General features: G+C 43.3%; 2 protein-coding genes across 2 annotated transcripts in view; one reads left to right on the forward strand and one right to left on the reverse strand.

Moving 5' to 3' along the window:
* MYO1E (myosin IE) overlaps positions 1–21,912 on the reverse strand; it is a 198,602-nt gene that overhangs the window by 46,939 nt on the left and 129,751 nt on the right. The window contains exons 11-17 of the mRNA XM_038580563.1: positions 20,280–20,360; positions 19,893–19,979; positions 17,026–17,112; positions 15,847–16,014; positions 14,591–14,676; positions 12,287–12,368; positions 6,958–7,064 (exon numbers count right to left, since the gene is read on the reverse strand). Of these exons, the coding sequence (XP_038436491.1) occupies positions 6,958–7,064; positions 12,287–12,368; positions 14,591–14,676; positions 15,847–16,014; positions 17,026–17,112; positions 19,893–19,979; positions 20,280–20,360 (698 nt within the window). The remainder of the gene's footprint in view (positions 1–6,957; positions 7,065–12,286; positions 12,369–14,590; positions 14,677–15,846; positions 16,015–17,025; positions 17,113–19,892; positions 19,980–20,279; positions 20,361–21,912) is intronic.
* LOC102152879 (proteasome subunit alpha type-1-like) lies at positions 1,061–2,089 on the forward strand. Its single transcript, XM_038580564.1, has one exon. The coding sequence runs from the start codon at positions 1,092–1,094 to the stop codon at positions 2,016–2,018; it is 927 nt and encodes a 308-aa protein (XP_038436492.1). The 5' UTR covers positions 1,061–1,091; the 3' UTR covers positions 2,019–2,089.

Genomic DNA, 21,912 nt, shown 5'->3' on the forward strand with positions numbered 1-21,912 from the left:
ACGGACGCTTGGAAACACAGTATTTGAGGGAAATGAGAAATAAAAAGTACACTTCTTCTCTCTTGTGATGACATGATGTCAGAACTGTGCTGTGGCAGGGAGGCAGCTGGCCTTCTCCCCACGGGGTACACTGTGGGTCCACTGCACTGGGGGCTCCCCTCGTGACCTGCTGCCCAGGAGAGCTAACTAGCAGCCTCCTTCCAACGTCATTTAGTTGCCTGACGCCTGTCTCTCCAGCCAGGCTCTTGGAAAGCCACACTTCCAACACCACACTGCACGCGCTGACACCTGCTACGGGCCATTGCACACCGCGCTGCGCAAGGTGCTTGGGCAGCAGGAAAGGACGGTATGGCTCCCGCCGAAGACCTTGCAGGTCTAGTGGTTCACAGCCAGGATCTGGGGTTGGGTTTCTGGTATGGGCCTGGCTCTGCCACTTTCCAGAAGTGGAAAGGGAGGGCAATGACGTTAGTTCTTTCTTCCTAGCTGGGTACATTGCACGTAAAGCACTGAGCGGGCTCCTGGCATGCATGACATAAAGCTGCCGTTAGTGGTACTATATTCACAGGCACAGTAAGTAAACCAGGACAGGAAACTAGAGAAAGAAATGGATTTTTCACAGTGAGGGGAATTTCAGATGGTGACACATGCCTGGGCCTGGAAGGAGTTGAATTTGCCAGGTACAGGGGAGGGACGGGCAGGGGCGCAGTGGCAGCGGAAGGCACAAAGGTGGGAAAAGCTGTGGCTCCGGGGCAGTGGGAGAGAAGCAGGTGGAACACTGAGCTGGAAGAAGGGGTGAGGCACTGCAGGTGGAGAGGGCTTTGGAGGACCCATCAGACTGGGAAGGACTGGTGGACTGCCCTGGGAAGGATGACGTTACACAGGGAGGGGCGTACAAGAAAAGTCTCAAGTCAGATGGTCTTAACTTGAACCAGTATCCAGAAATGTCAACTCCTTGGAGATAATAACTTTAAAAAAAAAACCTTTATAGAAAGTAATCCTCGGAGCGCTTGGATGGCATGCATCGGGAGTTTTGGCCGCGCTCCTGATTCTGCACCTCTGCAAGAGGCCACAGCCAGACCCAAGCCGGAACCATGTTTTGCAACCACTATGACAATGATGTCACTGTTTGGAGCCCTCAGGGCAGGATTCATCAAACTGAATATGCAATGGAAGCTGTCAAACAAGGTTCAGCCACAGTTGGTCTGAAATCAAAAATCCATGCAGTGCTGGTTGCATTGAAGAGAGCAGTCAGAGCTTCAGCTCATCGGAAGAAAATTCTCCATGTTGATAACCATATTGGTATCTCAATTGCGGGACGTACTGCTGATGCTAGACTGTTATGTAATTTTATGCGCCAGGAGTGTTTGGATTCCAGATTTGTATTTGACAGACCTCTTCCTGTGTCTCGTCTTGTATCTCTAATTGGAAGCAAGACTCAGATACCAAAACAACGATATGGCCGGAGACCATATGGTGTTGGACTGTGTACTGCTGGCCACGATGACATGGGCCCTCACATTTTCCAAACCTGTCCATCTGCCAACTATTTTGACTGTAGAACCATGTCCATTGGAGCACGTTCTCAATCAGCTCGTACTTATTTGGAGAGACAGATGTCTGGGTTTATGGAGTGCAATTTGAATGAACTGGTTAAATATGGTCTGTGTGCCTTACGAGAAACACTTCCTACAGAACAGGACCTAACTACAAAGAATGTTTCCATTGGAATTGTTGGTAAAGACTTGGAGTTTGCGATTTATGATGATGATGATATATCTCCATTCCTGGAAAGTCTTGAAGAAAGACCACAGAGAAAGGCACAGCCTGCTCAACCTGCTGATGAACCAGAAAAGGCTGATGACCCAATGGGGAGCATTAAGTCACAAACCAGTCTATATGTGTATTATCAAATGCAGGAACCCTTACTGATGACAATAATCTATACTTGGAACCAAAAGACGCAGTGTAGTCTTATGATATGTTTTAGGAATCAGTCCAGATGTGTTTTTCCCAAGTAACTTGCCTGAACCATATAATGGTGTGCATTTTTCTTTGAGAGGGTCTATATAATCATTTTCTAGACAGTAGAGTTATCTGTACTAATGTTTTTATATGAAGAACATAGTGTCTTTGTGGTTTTAAAGACAACTGAAATAAAACTGTTTCACCTGCTTGTGGAAAAAAAAAAAAAAGAAAATAATACTCAACATCCACACTTGATTCATGGCACATATCTGGTTAACTAAAGGAGTAGAAGTTGGGATTTAGGAAAATAATTTTCCTTTCTCCTATCCTCCAAATCCAAAACTTACCACTGGCCTTCTCTCTACTAAGGAAAATACACATGAGGGTGTCAAGTAGATGTTTTTGGTCATTTTTTAAAAAGATATTATTTATTTACTTGAGAGATAAGGAGAGAGACAGAGAGAGAGAAAAAGCACACGAGCAGCGGGAGGGGGGCAGAGGGAGACGGATAGAATCTTAAGCAGACTCCCTGCTGAGCACAGAGCCTGATGTGGGCTCCATCCCAGGCCCAGTGCTGAAACCAAGGGTTGGGAACTTAACCAATTGAGCCACCCATGCACCGCAGGTTGTTTGCTCATTTTAAGAATTTTTCATAAATACTGGTGTTATCCCCAGCTTTTGAGGCAGGGAATGCATCACCTACTGATTCAAGTAGAAACGCCGCTCCATTTCCATAAACCCCACAGGAAAGAACATCATCACGTTAAAACACTTTCATTCACTATTAACTTCCATAACCAGGAAATTTTCTTACAGAAATTTTCTTCTACAGGACGATTGGTTTAGCAAATTATGTGCTGTTTAGCATTTTATGTAATCAAAAGATCCAAGTTGATTTTTGCTTATCCTTAGAGTGGTGTCCCCTACTCAGTAAACATCAGCCCCACTAGTAATGCCCAGTGGGTCCCTCAGTTGTGCCCTTTCTTCCCTCGGGCCAAGTCTTCTTCAAGACTTTTCTGGGCCATTAGTGCAAGTAGGTCAAGGCCTGAGAACTCTGCTAGAGCAGCAATTCAGAACCCAGGGCAGGCAGCTTTGCCAAAGCCAAACAAAAACACATTTTCAACAGGAAAAGAAAAATAAACCACACCCCATAAACTTGTGGAATGAGTAACCCCGTCCACCGAGAACTTCAATTGACCGTGTAATCCCTGCCAATGAAGCACAGTGCCCTTTCACAGCCCCTAACTCTCCACACGCAGAAGAAGTGAAACCATCTGTTACACAATAAACCTGACCCAGGGTGGGGGGGAGGGGCGCATCCCAGGAAGCAATCCTCTGCGGACTATAAATCCACACTTGACCAACAAATACCTTAGACTTCTTAACACCTGTTTACACGAATGTCCAGTATGAAGTTCCTTACTGCAATTCAAATAAGTTAGTGTAATTTTTTTAAAAAAGGAAAACACCACTGGGGGGGGGGGGGGGGATTCTATGGGGATTTACTGAATAAATGTATCCCTGTCTTAATTTCTCCAGTTTTTGATATTTCAATGAATCAGCTTGGATTTTATGAGAAGGTAGCCTCAGGGCTGGGAAGTGTTTGACCAGTAGCTATTGACAAATTTCTGTCTTAGAGGGACTTTGAGCAGAGCAATCTATACAGGGTAAGGGAGAGAGTGCTGAGGAGGCATTGCATTTGTAGGGGGAGAGAGATGTTCTCATTTAAGAGGACGTTTATTGGAAAGGGCCGGGGAAGGGAAGCCCGATGGGATTGGAAGTAAGGGGAAGGGTGAGCTAAAGCCTTGTAGCACTACCTCTGCTTCCAAGATGCTGTAATCTGTTTCTGAGGTTGCCTATCTCACCACCCTTCCACCGTGTGTGTATATGAGCAGGAGATGTAATGTGGTGTGCATGCCTGTGGACCTGTGGGTGTGGGAGTGACATGGAGACACGCATGGCAGGCTGACAGCTCACCCAGGTCTGGGAGAGACATTCTATCAGCCTGAAGGAGATCCCATTCTGAATTGAGCCTCTTAGTTTAATGAGGATGAAATTGAGGACGGAGGAGATGAAGTGTCTCACTCAAACCACTTACTGCCAGGCCGGCACCACAATACAGTTCTTCCAAATCCCAGGCCAGCCCTTTGCTCTAGATCAGCTGTTCTCAAAGTATGAGGCCCAGACCATCAGCACTAGCATCGCCTAGGAGTTTCTTAAAAATGCACATTCCTAGCACACGTGGGTGGCTCAGTCAGCTAAGTGTCTGAGGCTTGGTTTCGGCTCAGGTCACAATCTCAGAGTCCTGCAATTGAGCCCTGCCTTGGGTTCCACACTCAGCGGGGAGTTTGCTTGTCCCTCTGCCCCTCGTCCCACTCACTCTCTCTCCAGTAAATAAATCTTTTAAAAATGCACATTCCTGGGCCCCACACAGACCCACTGAATCAGTTTTAACAAGCCCTTTAAGGGATACTCTAGTGCATCCACAAGCTTGAGAACTAGTGTAGGAAGGCAAAAAAATACATACATAAATAAATAGACATTTCTATCTTCAGGTGGAAAGAGGTGATAATGCTGGTATTCTCTCAGTCTCAAAGAAGAAATTCTGAGTGACCCATTTCAGAAAAGCAGAAGGTGGGAGCTCCTGGGTGGCTCAGTCAGTTAAGTGCTGAACTCTTGATTTCAGCTCAGGTCATGATCTCAGGATCCTGGGATCAAGCCCCACATCAGTCTTTGTGCTCAGCAGGGAATCTGCTTCTCTGCCTCTCCCTCTTCCTCTGCACCCCCTTTCTGCTTGTGCTCGCTCTCTCTCCAAAATAAGTAAACAATTCTTTATAAAAAAAAAGAAAGAAAGAAAAAGAAAAGCAGAAGGCAAATTAAGGACATCCAGGGGAATGATCAGATTCCACATCTAGTTCCTTCAGAGAACCTGCAGTGGGAGAAAAGATAGCAGGGAAACGTGATGACTGCCAGGAACTAACATAAGAGCTGTCAAACAGAAAAGTCCTGAGGAAAATTCTTAGGGCAAATTAGAGATGTTGGATTAGGGTCAAACCAATTAAGAGAAAGACTATAGAGCCTGCTAATAATACAAGAGACATCCCAAGCTGGACTGAACAGCTAGGGGGAGTGGGTCCCTCATTGGAGCCTTGGTATCATTACCTAAGAATGTTTAAGGGGAGTCACGGTCAACCATTGAACGGAAACGACGTTTGAGGAGCATGTATCTATGGATGAGATTACTCTGAATGTTGTAGACTGACAAAACGGAAAGGTGCTGCATCCCACAGCATCACCGGGTGAGAAACAGACTTAGGCTGCACATGACGTAGGAAAACACAAACAAGGACTGGCAGACAGTGAATGCTGGCACCTGGGCACTTTTCTCACCACTCATCTTTTACCTCTGGTAACCGATCAAGTCTCATCTGCCCACCATGGTTAGGAAGGATCTTGCTGGCAGGATGGAATGGACCTATACATGTCTCTTGGGTAGGGGCAGGGGGGTGACTGGCAGCCACGGCTTTCCCTTCTGGTCTGGCCATTATGGAGCTTAACCTTGGTAAGTTGCTTGATACCTACGTCTATCTTTAAAAAAAAAATTTATTTATTTGAGAGTTAGCGAGAGAAAGAGAGCACAAGCAGGGGGAGCAACAGGCAGAAGGAAAGGGAGAAGCAGACTCCCCACTGAGCATGGAGCCCAATGTAGGGCCCCATCCCAGAACCCTGAGATCATGACTTGAGCTGAAGGCATTTGTTTACTTAACCAACTGAGCCACCCAGGCGCCGTTACCTAAGTCTATCTACTTTTCTCCAAGAGAGAAAAGAAAAAAGATAGTAGTTTTATATGCTCCTGTCCAGGGATCCGACTGTCTGGTGGCAATGGTGGGCTCCTCCTTCTGGTCCAATCACCCTAACGCCTTGCCTCAGCCCTGTTTCCTGTGTGCCCATGGACGGTGGGGTCAGGCCTCTTAGGAATGTACATCTGGACCCCTAGTTAGATAAAATTATATTCTCTTGCCATCCTTAACATTTTCCTACTCAACACCCCATTCCATCCTGCAGAGGCCATGCCCCTAAATGCCAGTGTAGGAGGAATAGTGACACAGGATTTTTCTGGAGTCAGAAACAAGAGGGATTTGCTGAACCCCACATGCCACATGTCTCCCGGTGCCTTGTTCCCTCCCAAAGGAAGTCATCACTCTGCTCATAAACACAGCCCCCATGGGCACGTACTGAACCTAGAGCATGCCCCCAGTATCCCTAAGAGCCACCATAAAGGACAGATTGCTTTTTATCCAGCTCTTTAGACCTGCACTCTTAACCCCGAGCTGAGTATGCTACGCCACATCCTGTGGGTACCAATGAGGAGCTAAGTGTACTAAGAATGTCTACACAGGAGCTCAAACTAATTTTATTTTATTATTATTAGTATTAGTATTAGTATTGTTATATATCAAACTAATTTTATTTTATTTTATTTTTTAAAGACTATTTTTTTTTAAAGATTTTATTTATTCATTCATAGACACAGAGAGAGAGGCAGAGACACAGGCAGAGGGAGAAGCAGGCTCCATGCAGGGAGCCCGACGTGGGACTCGATCCGGGTCTCCAGGATCACACCCCAGGCTGCAGGCGGTGCCAAACCACTGCGCCACCGGGGCTGCCCCAAACTAATTTTAAAACCACCCTGATTCTGCAGTATTAAGGTTCCCCCCCAAATCTGTCCCTAGACTAGCCAAGATCAACATTATAAATTGCTAATTCTGAATTGAATGGAACTGCTAACATTTTAGGAAAAGACAAGGAGGGGAAAAAAAAAAAAGGCCTCATTCATCATGAAAAAGTTAAGACACAAGGATGTGAAACACATCTGAAAACAATTTCAACTGTCTGTCCTTGGCATAGGGTAGCCCATCGCAAGCAGAGGGAACGTGTGCCAGGGCCCACCTCAGCTGGCTTCAACCTCCCCATCGGCCAACCTGACCATACCTGCTTTCTTCCCAGTCTCTGGGCTTCTTGGTTTCGTTTGGTTTAATGCAGCGAATGTAGTGAGGTGTGCATTTCATCAGGGTGCTCACAAGGTCATTGGCTTGTTTCTAGAAAGGAAGAATAACATCAGATGGACACATGGAGCTTTCTCCCAAGCACACCGACTTTCAAAGGGGAACTGTGAAACTCTAGTGTGGAAATATACAGCTAGAAATTAATCTTCGTGACAACTTGCTCATTAAGCTTGCCTCTGGCCTAGTATACTTTTGTAAGGCTCGACTGACTTTTATGATGATTTTAACACCTACCAATGAGTTTGAAATTCGATTTTTGGAAACAACCAGGTCTTTTCAGTATAGTTAATAAAATAAAACACACAAACCCCCAACAAACCAAAACAACAAAACCAGTAAATCTTCCCATACAATTCTTTTCATGAGAAACAAGGAAGCATGCCAGTTATTAACTAATTAAGTTTATATTGATTGAGGGCCTTTGCAAACACATTGTTCTCATAAACTTTTTGTGGTGCGAGGGTGGGGCAGCGAGGAGAAATTATTTGTAAGGCTAAAGCATCAAAGGCCCCTGTACTCTCTGGGCAATCTAACCAATGAGGAATCACCTTATTAAAATGATGGAAATTCATAAAGGGTGGGAGAGACGTCACAATCTCAGAACTTGTAAATCTTTCTAACATGCCACTTCATTCATCTTCTTCCTGAACATGTCCTTTTATAAATCTGTAGCACATGATTGCTTTCAGTGTGGCAGGTCACCTGCTCCTTCACAAAATATTCAATTAAGAAAGTCATCTCTCACTACCTGCCTACCGGATACTAAAAGAAAACTGGGCTCAAACAGAGAAAGCCATAACTAAAGCTGGAATTGCTTCTGATGCCTTTCACATCATGAGCATCTCAAACTTTAAAGAGAATGGGAGCAGACCCACATGGGCATTCCCACTGACACACAGCAGGGCCCTTGTGAGGCCACACAAACTCTCCTTCCGAGCAAGTCAGTGCAAAGACAGAAAACCTCTAAAGGAAAATAGAAGGGATCTCTAAAGCCAGCAAAACCATTACAAAGTCAGCAGAAGAGATATGCCTGCAGGAGACAACCCTCTCTCAATTAGGGCTTTTTGTTTTCATGGGTTTGGGAAATCTGAAACCCTTGAGAAAAACTCGAGTAGATTCAAAGCTAGATGTTCACTGGTGAATTCTGTTCTCTGTTTAGATGTGCAGGATATAGCATTTTTTTGCAATGCTTAGAAGGACAAAGCTGCAGAGGTCGTACGGTCAAAGCAAAGCCCTACGGTGAAAAAGTCAATGGACTCCCATCTCTTCTGTCGATGTAGATGGTATTTGAGAACAAATCTGATGATCTTTGCAACACAGGAGGCAGGGTTGGGCAGGGCCTGCGTATACCGATGCTTCTTTTTAAGTTCCCAGACTTGTTATTTTTATTTTTTATATTTTAATTTTATCAAAACTTAATTTCCAACAGTAACTTGGCAGACTCTTCAGTCCTAAGCTTATAAGAAGACACCTTATTTTCACCTTAGTATGAGCATACAAAGCGGCAAGGATGACTTGAGTGACCTGCTACCTGACATGGCTTTCTCCAGCTCAAAGTAGTAATGGGGTGACATTTACTGAATGTGCACCAGGGGGCTAGACATACGAACCTTCTAATTTCTGCCTCACCATTCTTTTTTTTTTTTTAAACTTTTATTTATTTATTTATTTATTTATTCATAAGAGACACATAGAGAGAGAGAGGCAGAGACAAGGGCAGAGGGAGAAGCAGGGTCCCTACAGGGAGCTCAATGTGGGACTCAATCCCAGGACCCCAGATCACTCTCTGCGCTGAAGGCAGATGCTCAACCACTGAACCACCCAGGCATCCCTCTGCCTCACCATTCTAAGTGATAGCTACTAGTATTATTATTATTTTTTTAGATGAGGAAATGGGACCATAAAGAAATAAAGTATTGCTCAAGATGGTACAATTAGTGACACAGCACTGAGGCTTGAGGTCAAGTGTGCTGCCTCCCAAGTCTGTTCCTTAACCACAAGGCTATCCTGCCTTCCTAGGGAAGACAGGAGATAGTTCGGTGAGATATAAGAGGAATTAACAGAGTGAGCCAGGAGTAGATAAAGCCTTTAGGTTGTGGGAAAATTTGTTTCGGCAAATAGGAATACGCGTTGACCATCAAAATTATCCTGAATTTAGCTATGGGTCAACTTTAGATGTCTCTTGAAGTGGCTGGGAAGCAGCAACTGGATTTATCTGGACTCTAGACCAGAACTGTCCAGGAGTTAGGAAAGAAGGCTACCAAAGGCACTTGCCAAACAGAAGCAGAATGTAAAATATGCAGATGGGACAGGACAGCAAGAAAAGGCTTAGGGTAAAGGCTCCTCATTCTACCTTCAACACAGATTACTAGCAAGCCCAAGTTGGGTTCTACCTCTATTGTTTGTAAGCTACATGACAAATCACTAAATTTCTCTGGAAATTCACAGTTCCCCCATCTGTAAACTAAGTGGATTGCACTATAAGACCTCTAATATCTTAATTTAAGGGTTGGAAAAGATGTGGGTGCCTCAGTCGGATGAGCATCTGCCTTCAGTTCAGGTCATGATTCTGGGGTCCTGGGATCAAGCCCCACATTGGGCTCACTGCCCAGCAGGGAGTCTGCTTCTCCCTCTTCCTCTGCCTCCCCTACTCATTCTCTCAAGTAAGTAAATAAAACTTAAAAATAAAATAAAGGTTGAAAAGATGTTAAAAGTCAACAAGTACAGTCCCCAGATCATGCTTTCACCTCCTGACGTATCCATTCCTCCAGTCTCCTCTCACTTAGATGAAGCCACAGGCCTGTCTACTTGGCCAGCGCTAAGCTCAATGCAATTTCCACAGCATCAATCTTCAACTCTAATTGCAAAACTGGTCCCTTCTAGCAACAACAATGTAGAACTTAGTGAAGCTTCAACATCAAAAGGTGCTATTAAATATAGCATATTATGATTTATAAATGAGAAAATAGTTCTCACCAAATAAATACTCATTAATTAGATCCTATAGATCAGTTTGAAATTTTCAAGAATTAGAATATAATAAAATACCTAACGCTAAAACTACCTTGAACATAAATTTAATTTCTTTTCCAAGGAACTCCAGATCCCTTTAAATGTCTATACTTCAGGGATATCATTGAGATGAATTTAATATCTGCAAAATGCTGCAGATATGAGAGGTGTAAGAGATTGGCCATGGCTATATCTCTCTAAGAGGTGTTTTAGAGGGGATTATAAAACAGGGAGAATTTCATTCCTGTGTGGAGGTAAAGCATCAGACAGACATGAGTCACACAGTCCATGAACGAGGGTACCCCTGGGGGTAAGAACATGGACAGTATTACAATCCCACTTAAGCTGGCTGACTTGAGGTTGACCTCCTCAGACCATAGCCATCTTTGCAGTCCTTACAATACTGAATATTTTGAGTATACCCAGAAGGTGGCAATTTTGAGCATTCAAGTAGACAAGAATATAGAAGGAAAGAAAGAGGTCAAGTCTTCTAATGAAGAGAAAAATGCCTCTATCTCCACCCTCTGCTTTATAGGGAATAGGCTCAACTGAGTATCCAGACCACTTGAAAGTGAGTCATTGGAACCTTGATGATCTGGGCCCCTTGGATCTGAATGTGACAGTCTTGTGACTAGATTTTCCAGCCCAGAGCTAATCCTTATCCAGGACCTTGAAGTAAAGGCATGAGTCAGAAGCTTCACACAGACATTACAATCTGGGGCCTCATGAGAATGGCATCTGCTCTCTGCCTTCAACTTTCTGCTCCAGTGAACTCAATCCAGGGATCATCCCAGGGCTACTAAATGTCTCTAGTACTTTGAACATGACTGTCCCTAGTCCCAGAGGAGTATACCCTCTAGTTCAAAGCTGAGCTTGTATCTGACTTCCTCCCCTAACCCGAAGGCTGCTCTTGACTGGAATCTTCTTGTTGCTATGAATTTCTGACTATTGTTTCCTTTATTCCAGCCAGTGTTCTTGCCCGCAGGGGCTGGGGAGGCAGGCTTCCATACAGGAAAAACTTAGGGAAGAAAGCCAGCCAGAAGAACAGACGGCAACAACCATGGTGTCCAATGGCTGGGGTTGTAGAGAGCCTTGTGAGGAGGTGGAGCAGGATTTGGATACATAGAGCCAGGGAGGGGGCACGCAAACACAGAAACAAGAGTCCACTAAGAATGAAGCAGAGATGAGTAAGCATGGCACACAAGGAGGGGGAAACAGAGCAGAGTATAATAGGAGACGAGATCCATTTTGTGTTTATGATGTTTCAGGCAGTGTGCGGCATGCCTTAGGTAGATTGCTGAATTCAAGACCACAGTACCCCTTGAGGTAGGTGCAAAGATCTCCACCTTAGAGATATAGGAAAAGAGGCGATGAGAGTTTAGGCAATTTGCTGGCAATCACAAGCTAACAAAAGCCACAGCTGGGATTTCAACACAGGCGATGGACCCCCAGGGACCTACTGTTAATCATTCAACGATCCTATTGATTATAAAATCAGGGTGGTATTTAACTGGTATGATTTTTTTTTAAATAGTTTGGTGACTCAAAGAATTACATGATTAAGTGTGTTTGACACAACCTCTAAATTCAGGGTGTAATTAGGGACAATGAATTTCATCACACAATGGTTCAGATAACACAGTGCACTCTCCACAGGGGCTCCCCCAAAACACTGCAGGAACTCCTTCTGGCGTGAAGGCGCTACGGGACCAGATGTGTCTGTAATTTGCAGAAAGGAGAGGCCTGCAACATCCAGGGAGGGTGCATAAATTGCCCCCATGAGACCTAGTAGAATTTCAGGTAGGTGAAGTTCCATAATTGGGAAGTTTTAGGTTCCAGTCTGGAAAAAGGTCATCAAAATCTAAAATCTGGCTCAATCATAAAATTTTCTCTGATAGTTAAATGTGAATTCTTTCAGATTCTGATTAAAGCCATTTCCTCTTAGAAAGTAGTTGATTATCATCTGCTGACTACGAAGCTATGAGGTACTTAATATCCATTTAGGGTTTTAGTGCAGCCAAGTCAAATTTGGCGTGCATCCTGTCACTTTTTTCAAGCAGCAACCCCACTTCTGGGCATCTTCTATAACCATTCTTACTTGATCTTAGCTAAAAGGCCGAGAAGCGATTATAACCATTCTGTTACATCTCACCAACCTTATCCTGGCCTAAGGGTGTAGTTCTTGACTCCTAGAAAACCCTGCCACTTAGAGAAATCTATAAACGTCCCCAAATAGAACAAACCTTTATTTTGCTTCCGGCAGTAGTTGGGCGCCCTTTCTTGTCAGCTTGCAGATTTTCCGGAAATAAAGACTTGATAAAAGGTCTGGAAAAGGAGAAAGAGAACAGTAAGCCATCAGCAGGTACCTCAGGGGCTGAAAGTCTGCTTCTGTAAGGAATGGAAAGGAGGGCCAACCAGAAGTGCATAACCTTGCCTCATCGGACTCAGAGCACAGGCCATCAAGGTATGACTCCGGGAAATAAGCAGTGGACAAAAGAAAGGGAGGAAGAATTCTAAGAACTAGGCATCCTAGCGTCAAAGCCTGAAAAATAAATTTTAAAACTCTGCCTTTTGAGAAAAAAACAAACAAACAAACACTCTGCCTTTTGAATTTGCCCATGCCCTGGAACCGAGGTATGACTTGACAAGAGGACACACGGACGGGGTTGGTGTAGGTTTACTGAGTTAAGATCTGGACAGACTGGAGCTTGGGTGTGTGTATGAATTGTCTGTCAAGATCCGATGCTGATTCTGCTTTGATCTAAGGCAGGTCATCTTCATCTTGGCTATTGATACTGGGATTAAAGGCTGGATAATTCTTTGTTGGGGGTGGGGAGGAGGAGGCTGCCCTACACATTGTAGGATATTTTGCAGCATGAGTGAGCTTTGCCTACTCAATGCCAGTATGACACTGTGCCCCTCGCCCCTGCAAAAAAAAACTTTGACAAACTGCGCTTTTGAGTACAAGTCATTTTAAGTGAAGCAGTAGTGATTCACCAATCCTTTGCCTGTTAAATATATTTTCATTAGTTGCTCCAATTGAGCTGCATTTGTTCATCTGCCTGCCTCACCAAGACACAGGGCAGGGACAAAATCCTAGTACTCTCAGTGCCCTTGGTGTCTGGAACACGGCCTGGCACTGTGGATGCCAGCAACCATCAATGGATGCTCGATAAATATGTGCTGACTGGTTGAATAAAGTAATCCATGTAAACCAGTAGACTGACACTCAAATTAATTTTCTCCTAAATAGCTTTTGGGCCATCTTGATTTTTCTAGGAAGTCTCCCCACATTCTACTTTTAACTTGACCAGATGCAATTATAGATTTTTGCAGCGAATGTGTTTAATGAACAATAGACTATGTCTAGAGGACAGAAATTTACATGGAAGCCATCAGTAGCTCTCAAACTTGGCAATAACTTTAATAAGTAAAAAATAAAAATTAAAAAAAAATCTGAAAGCAAGTCTGCACCTGACCATCATAAAAACCCACAGGGCAGGACTTGCGTCTTACCTGACTTTTTAAGAGGAACAGATCGACTTTATGTGTTCTCAAATGAAAACAAATTTGAAATCTCCAAAGTTGGGGGCATGAGCACAGGAAGTAGAGCATGGGGAGATGAGAGCCAGAAGAGGCAGGATGGGGAGAAGGGGAAGAGAAGGAAATGGAGAACAACTTCTGGCCAAAGCCTGAAAAGCATGCTTGGTTTTCTTAGAAAATTGTCAGACTTAGGGCTATGAACTAAGGAAGCTAACCTTAAATATTTATTATAGCAGCTCGAGTACCAGACTCAAAGGGCAGCTATTACTTGGAGGCTGCTCTAAAAACTGTGAAGTCTTGAAAACTGTGCAATATTGTATTTGCCTGGCACATACAGGCCCTACCATGTAAATTACACTTTATATCCAGGATCTTGGGAACTTTTGCAGGGAAGAGGGGAGGAAAGGACATAGCAGAGCTGGTCTTGGGGGCTCCTACAGATTGCAAGGGGGATGGATGCCCCTACTGCTTCTACCCTTAGAGCTTAGACAGGGTCTTGGGAGTTCAAATAAATCCCCAAGGCAATCCCTTTTAAGTTGCACCTCCCAAATTTCTTGAGCCATTTCCCAAGTGCTTCAGGGACAAGTTATCTCACATCCTGCTAAGCCATTAGCAATTCAAAAAAATTGAATGACCATAGAAAGTCCTTGGGATAATATTCTCAGGGCAAAATATCCCAGAACCAGAATATTCCACTCTTAGATAGCCAGAAATGGCCATCCCAACCCAACTCCAGGAGCCTCTCCCTGATAACACTGCTAACAATGATGAAACTGTGGGCTCGGAAAGGCATGACACAGCATGCAGAATCTAGTGGCAGAAGATGTTAAGGGGCACAAGGGACTGGAGAAGAAAAATTATTTTGAAAAACCAAATTGTCCAATGATACCCCAGACCTGAGAGCTCAAAGAACAAACTGCTGGCCACACCACAAGTTATTTTTTTAAATACTAAAAATTTGATCAAACCTATATCCCATGTCAGACAAGGCAAAACGCACTTACAGCTCACTGCTCTGCATAAGCTCAATCAGATCCATAAAAAGCACATCACGGTTCCTTTCACAAAAGCCATCCATGTCATAGGATACCTGGCCAAGAATGGAAAGAAATCGAATTTTATCCTGTAAGTATTTCATTGAACAACAACAACAACAACAAAAATCCAAGTTGGCATGGCTATTCTTACCAGAATGTGAATATTTCCAGATGTACAATTGGGATTTCATTATGAACTATCCAATTAAGTCTGTGCATGTTTTATTTAACTTGTTAGCTAACTTAGGTGGTGATAGTCTATGGATGCTGATGAATGGTATTCAGCTGCCTACATGGCCCAGATGATCTATGACCAGGACTTCAGCTACCATGATCACATACCCCCTTTCTCCAGTGAATCCACAGGAGTGTCTAAGAAATAGACCTAATTACTTCCCTAAATTTTCACTACAACAGAATAAAACTCCTTATGCTCATTTATCCATTGCAATGGGGCATGTCATCTGAGGTTTTGTAATTTTTTCTACAAATGGCATCATCATTGGACCATGTCAGCCAAAAACTCATGCTCAGGGACCCTGGTTAATAAGAAATTAGATGGGTGAAAGGTGAGACCTGTGGATTTCCATAGGACTAGAAGACACCAAGCAGCATGACCTCAACTTACTTCTCTTTGCATTACTGGCACCTAGACAAAGCCTGGTGTCCCGGAGGCACCCAATAATCATGCATCTTATGAGGACCAACATCAAAAGCAAGCCTTATTTTTTAATTAATTAATTTGTTTATTTAAAGTAGGCTCCATGCCTATCAGGGGGCTTGAACTCTGACTCTGAGATCAAGAGTCAGATGCTCTACTGACTAAGCCAGCCAGACATCCCCAAAGCAAGCCTTATGTATACTTCCAGCAGGCACAGGCAGGTGAGGGATACAGGCTTGTGATTGCAGCAAGAGGCAAGACAAAAATCCATTCCTTCAGCAGGTTAATATACACACCAGGGTGATTCATGATTTTAAAAGATGCAGCAGTGTATACTACCCTTTGTACTGCCTCTGCAAAAACTTCATAGGTCCCATGTTGTTGAAGGAATGAATGAATGCTGAATGAATAAAATACAGTGAAGCAGATGAAACTATATGGATATTATCACCAGTTGCCTCATGAGAAAACAGATCACCGACCCAAAGGCTTAAAACATTAAGGTAGGCATTGGAAAGGGTAACTTCTCCTTTCCCGTGGGACCCCTGCTCTCTGAACATACCTTCCCAGCATAATGGTGAATAATGAAGCCTTGATTCCAGCTGTTGAAGTGCTCATGACTCCCAATCTGCATCTGAAGCTTCTGCAGCAGCGTCTGATCTGCTCCCTCCCCCACTGCGTGCATCGTGGCACACACGTCGTCCAGAATGCTCATGATCCCAGGAGGGTTCTGACGGGACCAAGAAAGCAAAGCCCCAATTCAGTGACTGTTTAAAGCCCCAGTTGGGTGGCTTATTGGGTCTTTTCTTAAGCCAGAAAATAGTTCCCTAGACTCAAGATACATCTTGAAAGTCAGTCTTTCCCTTTGAGCAAGAATGCCATTAACAATCCCAAATGGGAGTTACCACTTAGATCTACTGATGGAGGAAAGTCCATTTAAAAAAAAAATAAATAAATAAATAAATAATAATAATAATAATTGTTTAACTCCCTGACGTTTTGTTCAAAGTCATATACAGATCACTATCTGTTGACTCCTATTGGTACTAAGTTGCTTTTAAAAAACCAAAAGACAAATGAAAACATTTCCCTTTAACTCTAATTCATTTCTTAATGTTCGATTTTAGCCACAGAGGATGGTTTACAGTTACACAGCATACACATTCTCTCACGCATTACTTTTTTTCTGCATAGCACTATTTTATAAACAATCTTCATGTTTTACATAGTCTTCATACTTACTATTTTAATGGCTATATTTTTCTGCTCTGATACGCTATAGTTTTTTTTAACAACTGAATTGTCTTTGGATGCTTTTACCATTTCCAGTTTTGGACTTTTATAAAAAACAAAATAAAATAAATAGTACTGTGGAGATCTCTGCCTGCATTCTTCTTGTTTTCTTTTGGAAAAATTTTAGGGCTACAGTCCTAGAAGGGGTATAAGATGGTCCAAAAGGCAGGGCCAGTTTTATGTCTCTTCATTCACTATGCCACCCAGGTAAGTCATAGAGGTCTTCTCTCAGAGTTCAGTAACAACTTCCATTTGTAAATCGACACTTTATTCACATCTGCATATTCCTATTACTACATATACTTATATACACAATTGATGTAATCACCAAAATTCTCTGCAAATCAGAATTGTCACTCCCCCTACTCTAAAACAATGACACAGAGAACAAAAACCCACTTGACATAAACCTGTGTGCAGTGAAGAGACACACCAGACTGATACTTACAATTTTGTTCTCAATGAGGTCACACACGATTTTGTTATTAAAGTACTCAATGGGTGTCCATCTTATTCCCTCTTGAACATATTCTTCCTGAGGGACAGAAAGCGAGGATTCACATTATTGCCCAGTGAAGACTAGCTGGAGCTCTGCACCAGTGACTGTCAAAGGCATACAGATGGCCACCAAAGGAAAATTTGAATGCTCTTTGACATAAAATGGGAACTTCCTCCTTTTTTCTAAGAGGGTTAGAAAAAGAATATATATATTTTTTTAAGTAAATTCTATGTCCAATGTGGGACTTGAACGCATGACCCTGAGATGAAGGGTCAAATGCTCTACTGACTGAGGGAGCCCGATGCCCCATGCTTGGTCATTTTTAGTTTGAACCATGTGAAATTTGTTACCACACAACCATTCTTGATATACAAATGATGGCCATTTAATATGGCTTAAGCTATATAGGTCCAGTTAGAAAATATCTCTGAATTTAGCCTAAGGACAGCAGTACAGATTAGCCTCTAGGCATCCAAGGGGAAGGCCTCTTACTCAGGTCACTTGCTCGTTTAGTCTGATTAATCCCACCACATTCTCCTGGTTTCCCTCCTTCCTCAACAGTCTTGCTTTGTTAGCTTCTTTCCAGATCTTCACCTGATGGGAGCCTCTGGACTCAATCTTCCAGTCTTCCTGTATTCTCAGCCCTGCTTCTCTAGGAGATTTCAATCAATCCCATGGTTTTAAATAGAACCTAGAGGCTAATGCCCTCTCAATTTACTTCTCTAGTCTAGACCACCCCACTGAGTTCCAGGGTCATACACATTTCACCCATTAGAGTCTCTGTTCAGATATTGTCATAGGCCTTACAAATGTAATCTGTTCAGTGGAGATCTGATTCTGCATTTCCCCACGATCACCACTGCCTTGTGATTCAAGCTACAAAGGGAGAAATCATCTTTAATTCCCCTTCCCTTCTTGGCTCATTGTTAATTATTTTGAGTAAGTCCTGTTGACTCCCTTTCCAAAACACATGGCGAATCAGACCACCTCTCACAGTGTTACAACCTCTGATGGTATCATCATTGTCTACACTCCACCATTTCCTGCCCAGCCTCCTAACTGGCTTTTATATGTCCACTCCTGTTTGTCTTCTTGTCCTACTCCATAAGTCTATAGAGCCTGAATAACCTTTTCAAAAACACAAATCAGACCATGTCACACTCTCTGCTCACAATTCCCCTGTGGTTTCCCATCATACTTGCTACAAAATCTTAAGTTTCCACCACGCTGTACAACATTCCTATATGATCTAGCCTCTGTCCTACATCATCTGGTCTCAGTCCCTACCACGTTTTACCCTGGTTATGCTGCTCTGACATGATGGAAGACTAGAACACCAGGGCAGAGATTTCTGTGGAAACCACTGGTCACAGAGGTATGAACACTTCCATGACCTAATGTCCCCCAAACAGCTTTTCATATGTATACTGGGTTACATGTATCCCCTGAGATTTCATGTCCCCCGAGAACTTCGGAATGTGAGGTTTAGAAATCAGATCTTTGAGATATAATTAGCTAAAGATCTTGTAAATGAAACCATCCTGGATTTAGGGTGATCCCTTAATCCAATGACTGGTGCCTTTGCAAAAGAAAGAAGGGGGGGAGAGTTGGGCACAGAGAAATACAGAGAGGAGAAGCCACGAGAAGGGAGAGGCAGAGCTTGGAGTTGCTCTGACAGGACGAAGATCACTAGGAGCCCCCGAAGCTGAAGAGGCAAGGAAGGCATGTGGCCCTCGGGACACTTTGGTTTCAGACTCTGGCCTCCCGAACTATGACAGAAGAAATTTCTGTTGTTTAGAGCCACTCAGTTGGCGGGACTTTGTGACAGCAACCCTAGGAATTCAAAACAACATGGAACCCACAATAAAAGGGAACTTTGAGGAGAAACTATAAGCAAGACACTTCAAGTCAGAATAAAAAATATGAACTTTGTTAAGGACATATTTATTATTTTTTAAATATTTAATATGAGATTATGGCATTTGTTTTATTATTTTTTATTTTTTAAAAAAAGATTTATTTATTTATTTATTCAGAGAGACAGAGAGAGAGAGAGAGACAGAGACAGAGAGAGAGAGGCAGAGACACAGGCAGAGAGAGAGGCAGAGGGAGAAGCAGGCTCCATGCAGGGAGCCCGACACGGGACTCGATCCCGGGTCTCCAGGATCATGCCCTGGGCTGAAGGCGTCACTAAACTGCTGAGCCACCTGGGCTGTCCGATTTATTTTATTTTTAAAAAGATTTAATTTATTGATTTGAGAGAGAGAGAGAGAGAGAGAGAGGGCACAAGCAAGAGGAGTGGCAGAGGGAAAGGGAGATCCTCTACTGAGCAGGGAGCCCAATGTGGGACTCGATCCCAGGACTCGATCATGACCTGAGCTGAAGGTGGCCACTTAACCAACTGGGCCCCCAGGTGCCCCCAAGACACATTTATTTTTAAGGAAGACTGGGAGTAGAGCAAATCTGAGAAAACCAAAGTTTTTTCTCTGGAACGCAGTCCATGCCATGGACAATTGGGGTTGGAACTAGGTTTCCATTTTCCACTCGGTCAATGAGTCAGAGTAGTAAAAGCAGCCAGTAATAAGTCCAACTTCACAACATCATTTGCTTAAAGGAGAAAGAAACTGTACCAGATGGTGTTTACATTTCATAGACTAAAATGTCACAATGGCATATGGTTTTTCTGCCTGACTTTATTAAGTACATTTCCTAACACAAGACTAAAACTTGAATCTAGTACCAAAAGAGAGACTTTTGTATCTTTTAAACAAAACACATTAGAAATAAAACCAGGTGAAAGAAGAGGGACTGCTTACCTGTTCTGCCTTTAATGTCAGTTCAATAAAAATCTGCTGTAATTTTTCATTGACAAAATTGATACAAAATTGTTCAAAGCCATTTTTCTGAAAAGAAAAAAAAGTCACTTGCATGTAATTGTTTCTCTGAAATCATTATGAAGTCTCTTCTTAAGTGGTTAAGTGAAATGCTTCCATGTGAGAAGCCTTAACAGAAATGCTGGAGGCATTGGTAGACAGCAACATAGTTTATATTTAGGAGAAACTAATTTAGTAAAGGTACATGAAGAACTCACAGAGGGAAGAATGAACGGCAGTGAGGTTTTTTCCATTACCTAGATTGTGTCTTTCAAGCCAGATATAATGCATCACCCTCCCACAGCCTTGAGTTGTTCAGACCGGTCTTACCTGGAATATTTCAAAGCCATAGATGTCCAGGACACCAATGTTGTATTCTTCGTGGTCCTTTTCCATTGCTTTGTTGATGGACTAGGAGAAAGCAACCAGCATGGCAATTAACTCCTTTCCTTTTCTATTAGAGAGGGGCAGGTGTGGGGGAATGGGGAGCAAGACTGTATACAGCAGATGCTACTGCCTGCTGCAAGCAGAGGATGACAAGAAGAGAGGTGACTTGCAGCTTCAAAAAAAAGTCTTGGTGCAAGGTCAAGTACTCTGGGAAACCACCAGGATCCAAAAAAACTATGATTGCTTAATGAAAGCCATTAACTTCTGGCAGTTAGTTTTTCTCAGGAAGTCTGAAGAATTAGAAGAAAATGTCATCTTGGATGACTGAAGTAAAACCTACTTCATATAAAGAACCAATAAGACAAACATCCATAAATATTATTTATTCCACTGACCCCATTCAGTAGCCATTTAATGACCCCCTGACACAGCTGGGAGGGATAGCCATGCGAAGACAATGTCTGAAGTCAAGTGCTTAGAGAGAGGGTGAGCCAGGCTATGGATAATAATACCAGCAATTATTATTAGAGTGATGGTAAGATAAGCAGCCTCTGTGTATCTACCATTTGCCTGTGCCAGGCTTTGCTTCAGTGCTTTCCATGTGCTTCATTTAATCCTTGATAAGATTTTGTCAATGACGGTGACATTAGAATCCCCACGCCTGCCCTGGGCCAGAGGCAGGATCTAGGGCTCTGTGGAACAGCATGACATCTACTACATCTGTGTTCTGGATCACTATGAGAAGGGACATGCAATAAAATTAAAAAAGAAATTAAAAAAAAATTAAAAGAAGGGCAGCCCTGGTGGCTCAGCAGTTTAGCACCTGCCTTCAGCCCAGGGTGTGATCCTGGAGACCCTGGATCGAGTCCCACGTTGGGCTCCCTGCATGGAGCCTGCTTCTCCCTCTGCCTGTGTATCTGCCTCTGTGTGTGTGTGTGTGTCTCTCATGAACAAATAAAATTAAAAAAGAAATTTTTAAAAGGAAGGGACAAGCAAGCCAATGGCTAGACTTCATAAGAGAGGGTGGGTGCAGGTTCTAGGGGCCTGAGGAGGGCGGCAGGGCATGGAGGAACACAGGAGAGAAGTTCCCAGAGGTAGCGAACACCTGGATGAATGTGGAAGCACCCCGAGGTGTTTCCCGGGCCAAGAAAATGACGTGGCATCGTTTGTGAGCTAATGGGTAATGACATACAGCACTCAGCCCAGTGCTTGGCACATGCTCAGTGCCCAGTAAATGTCAGCTCTAATTACATGGGGCGTCCATCTGCTTTCACCACACAAAAAATAAAGGGCAGGCAAAAAGGAAATGAGGTAGGAAGCCCAGCACTGGAAGGCATGGTGAACAAAGAGACAAGAGATGTGGGTTCTACTGTCAATTTGGTACCAATCTCTTGATGAATGGCCTCAGGTAAATCCACTGATCCTTAGGCTTAAGATTCCCTTGTCAGTAAAATGAGGAGTCTGGACAAGTTAAAAGCATGACTAATGTTTAGTATAACCCTGACCTTCCACAGAAAGTACACAAAATAATTACCCTATCCTGCCCTGCCCTACTCAACCCTAACCACACCTAACC

This window comes from Canis lupus, chromosome 30 (assembly GCF_011100685.1).
Source record: "Canis lupus familiaris isolate Mischka breed German Shepherd chromosome 30, alternate assembly UU_Cfam_GSD_1.0, whole genome shotgun sequence".
Taxonomy (NCBI): domain Eukaryota; kingdom Metazoa; phylum Chordata; class Mammalia; order Carnivora; family Canidae; genus Canis; species Canis lupus.

Bases quoted from the DNA above. Each gene is read 5' to 3' on its own strand.
- LOC102152879 (XM_038580564.1), top strand. From the start codon at position 1,092: ATGTTTTGCAACCACTATGACAATGATGTCACTGTTTGGAGCCCTCAG.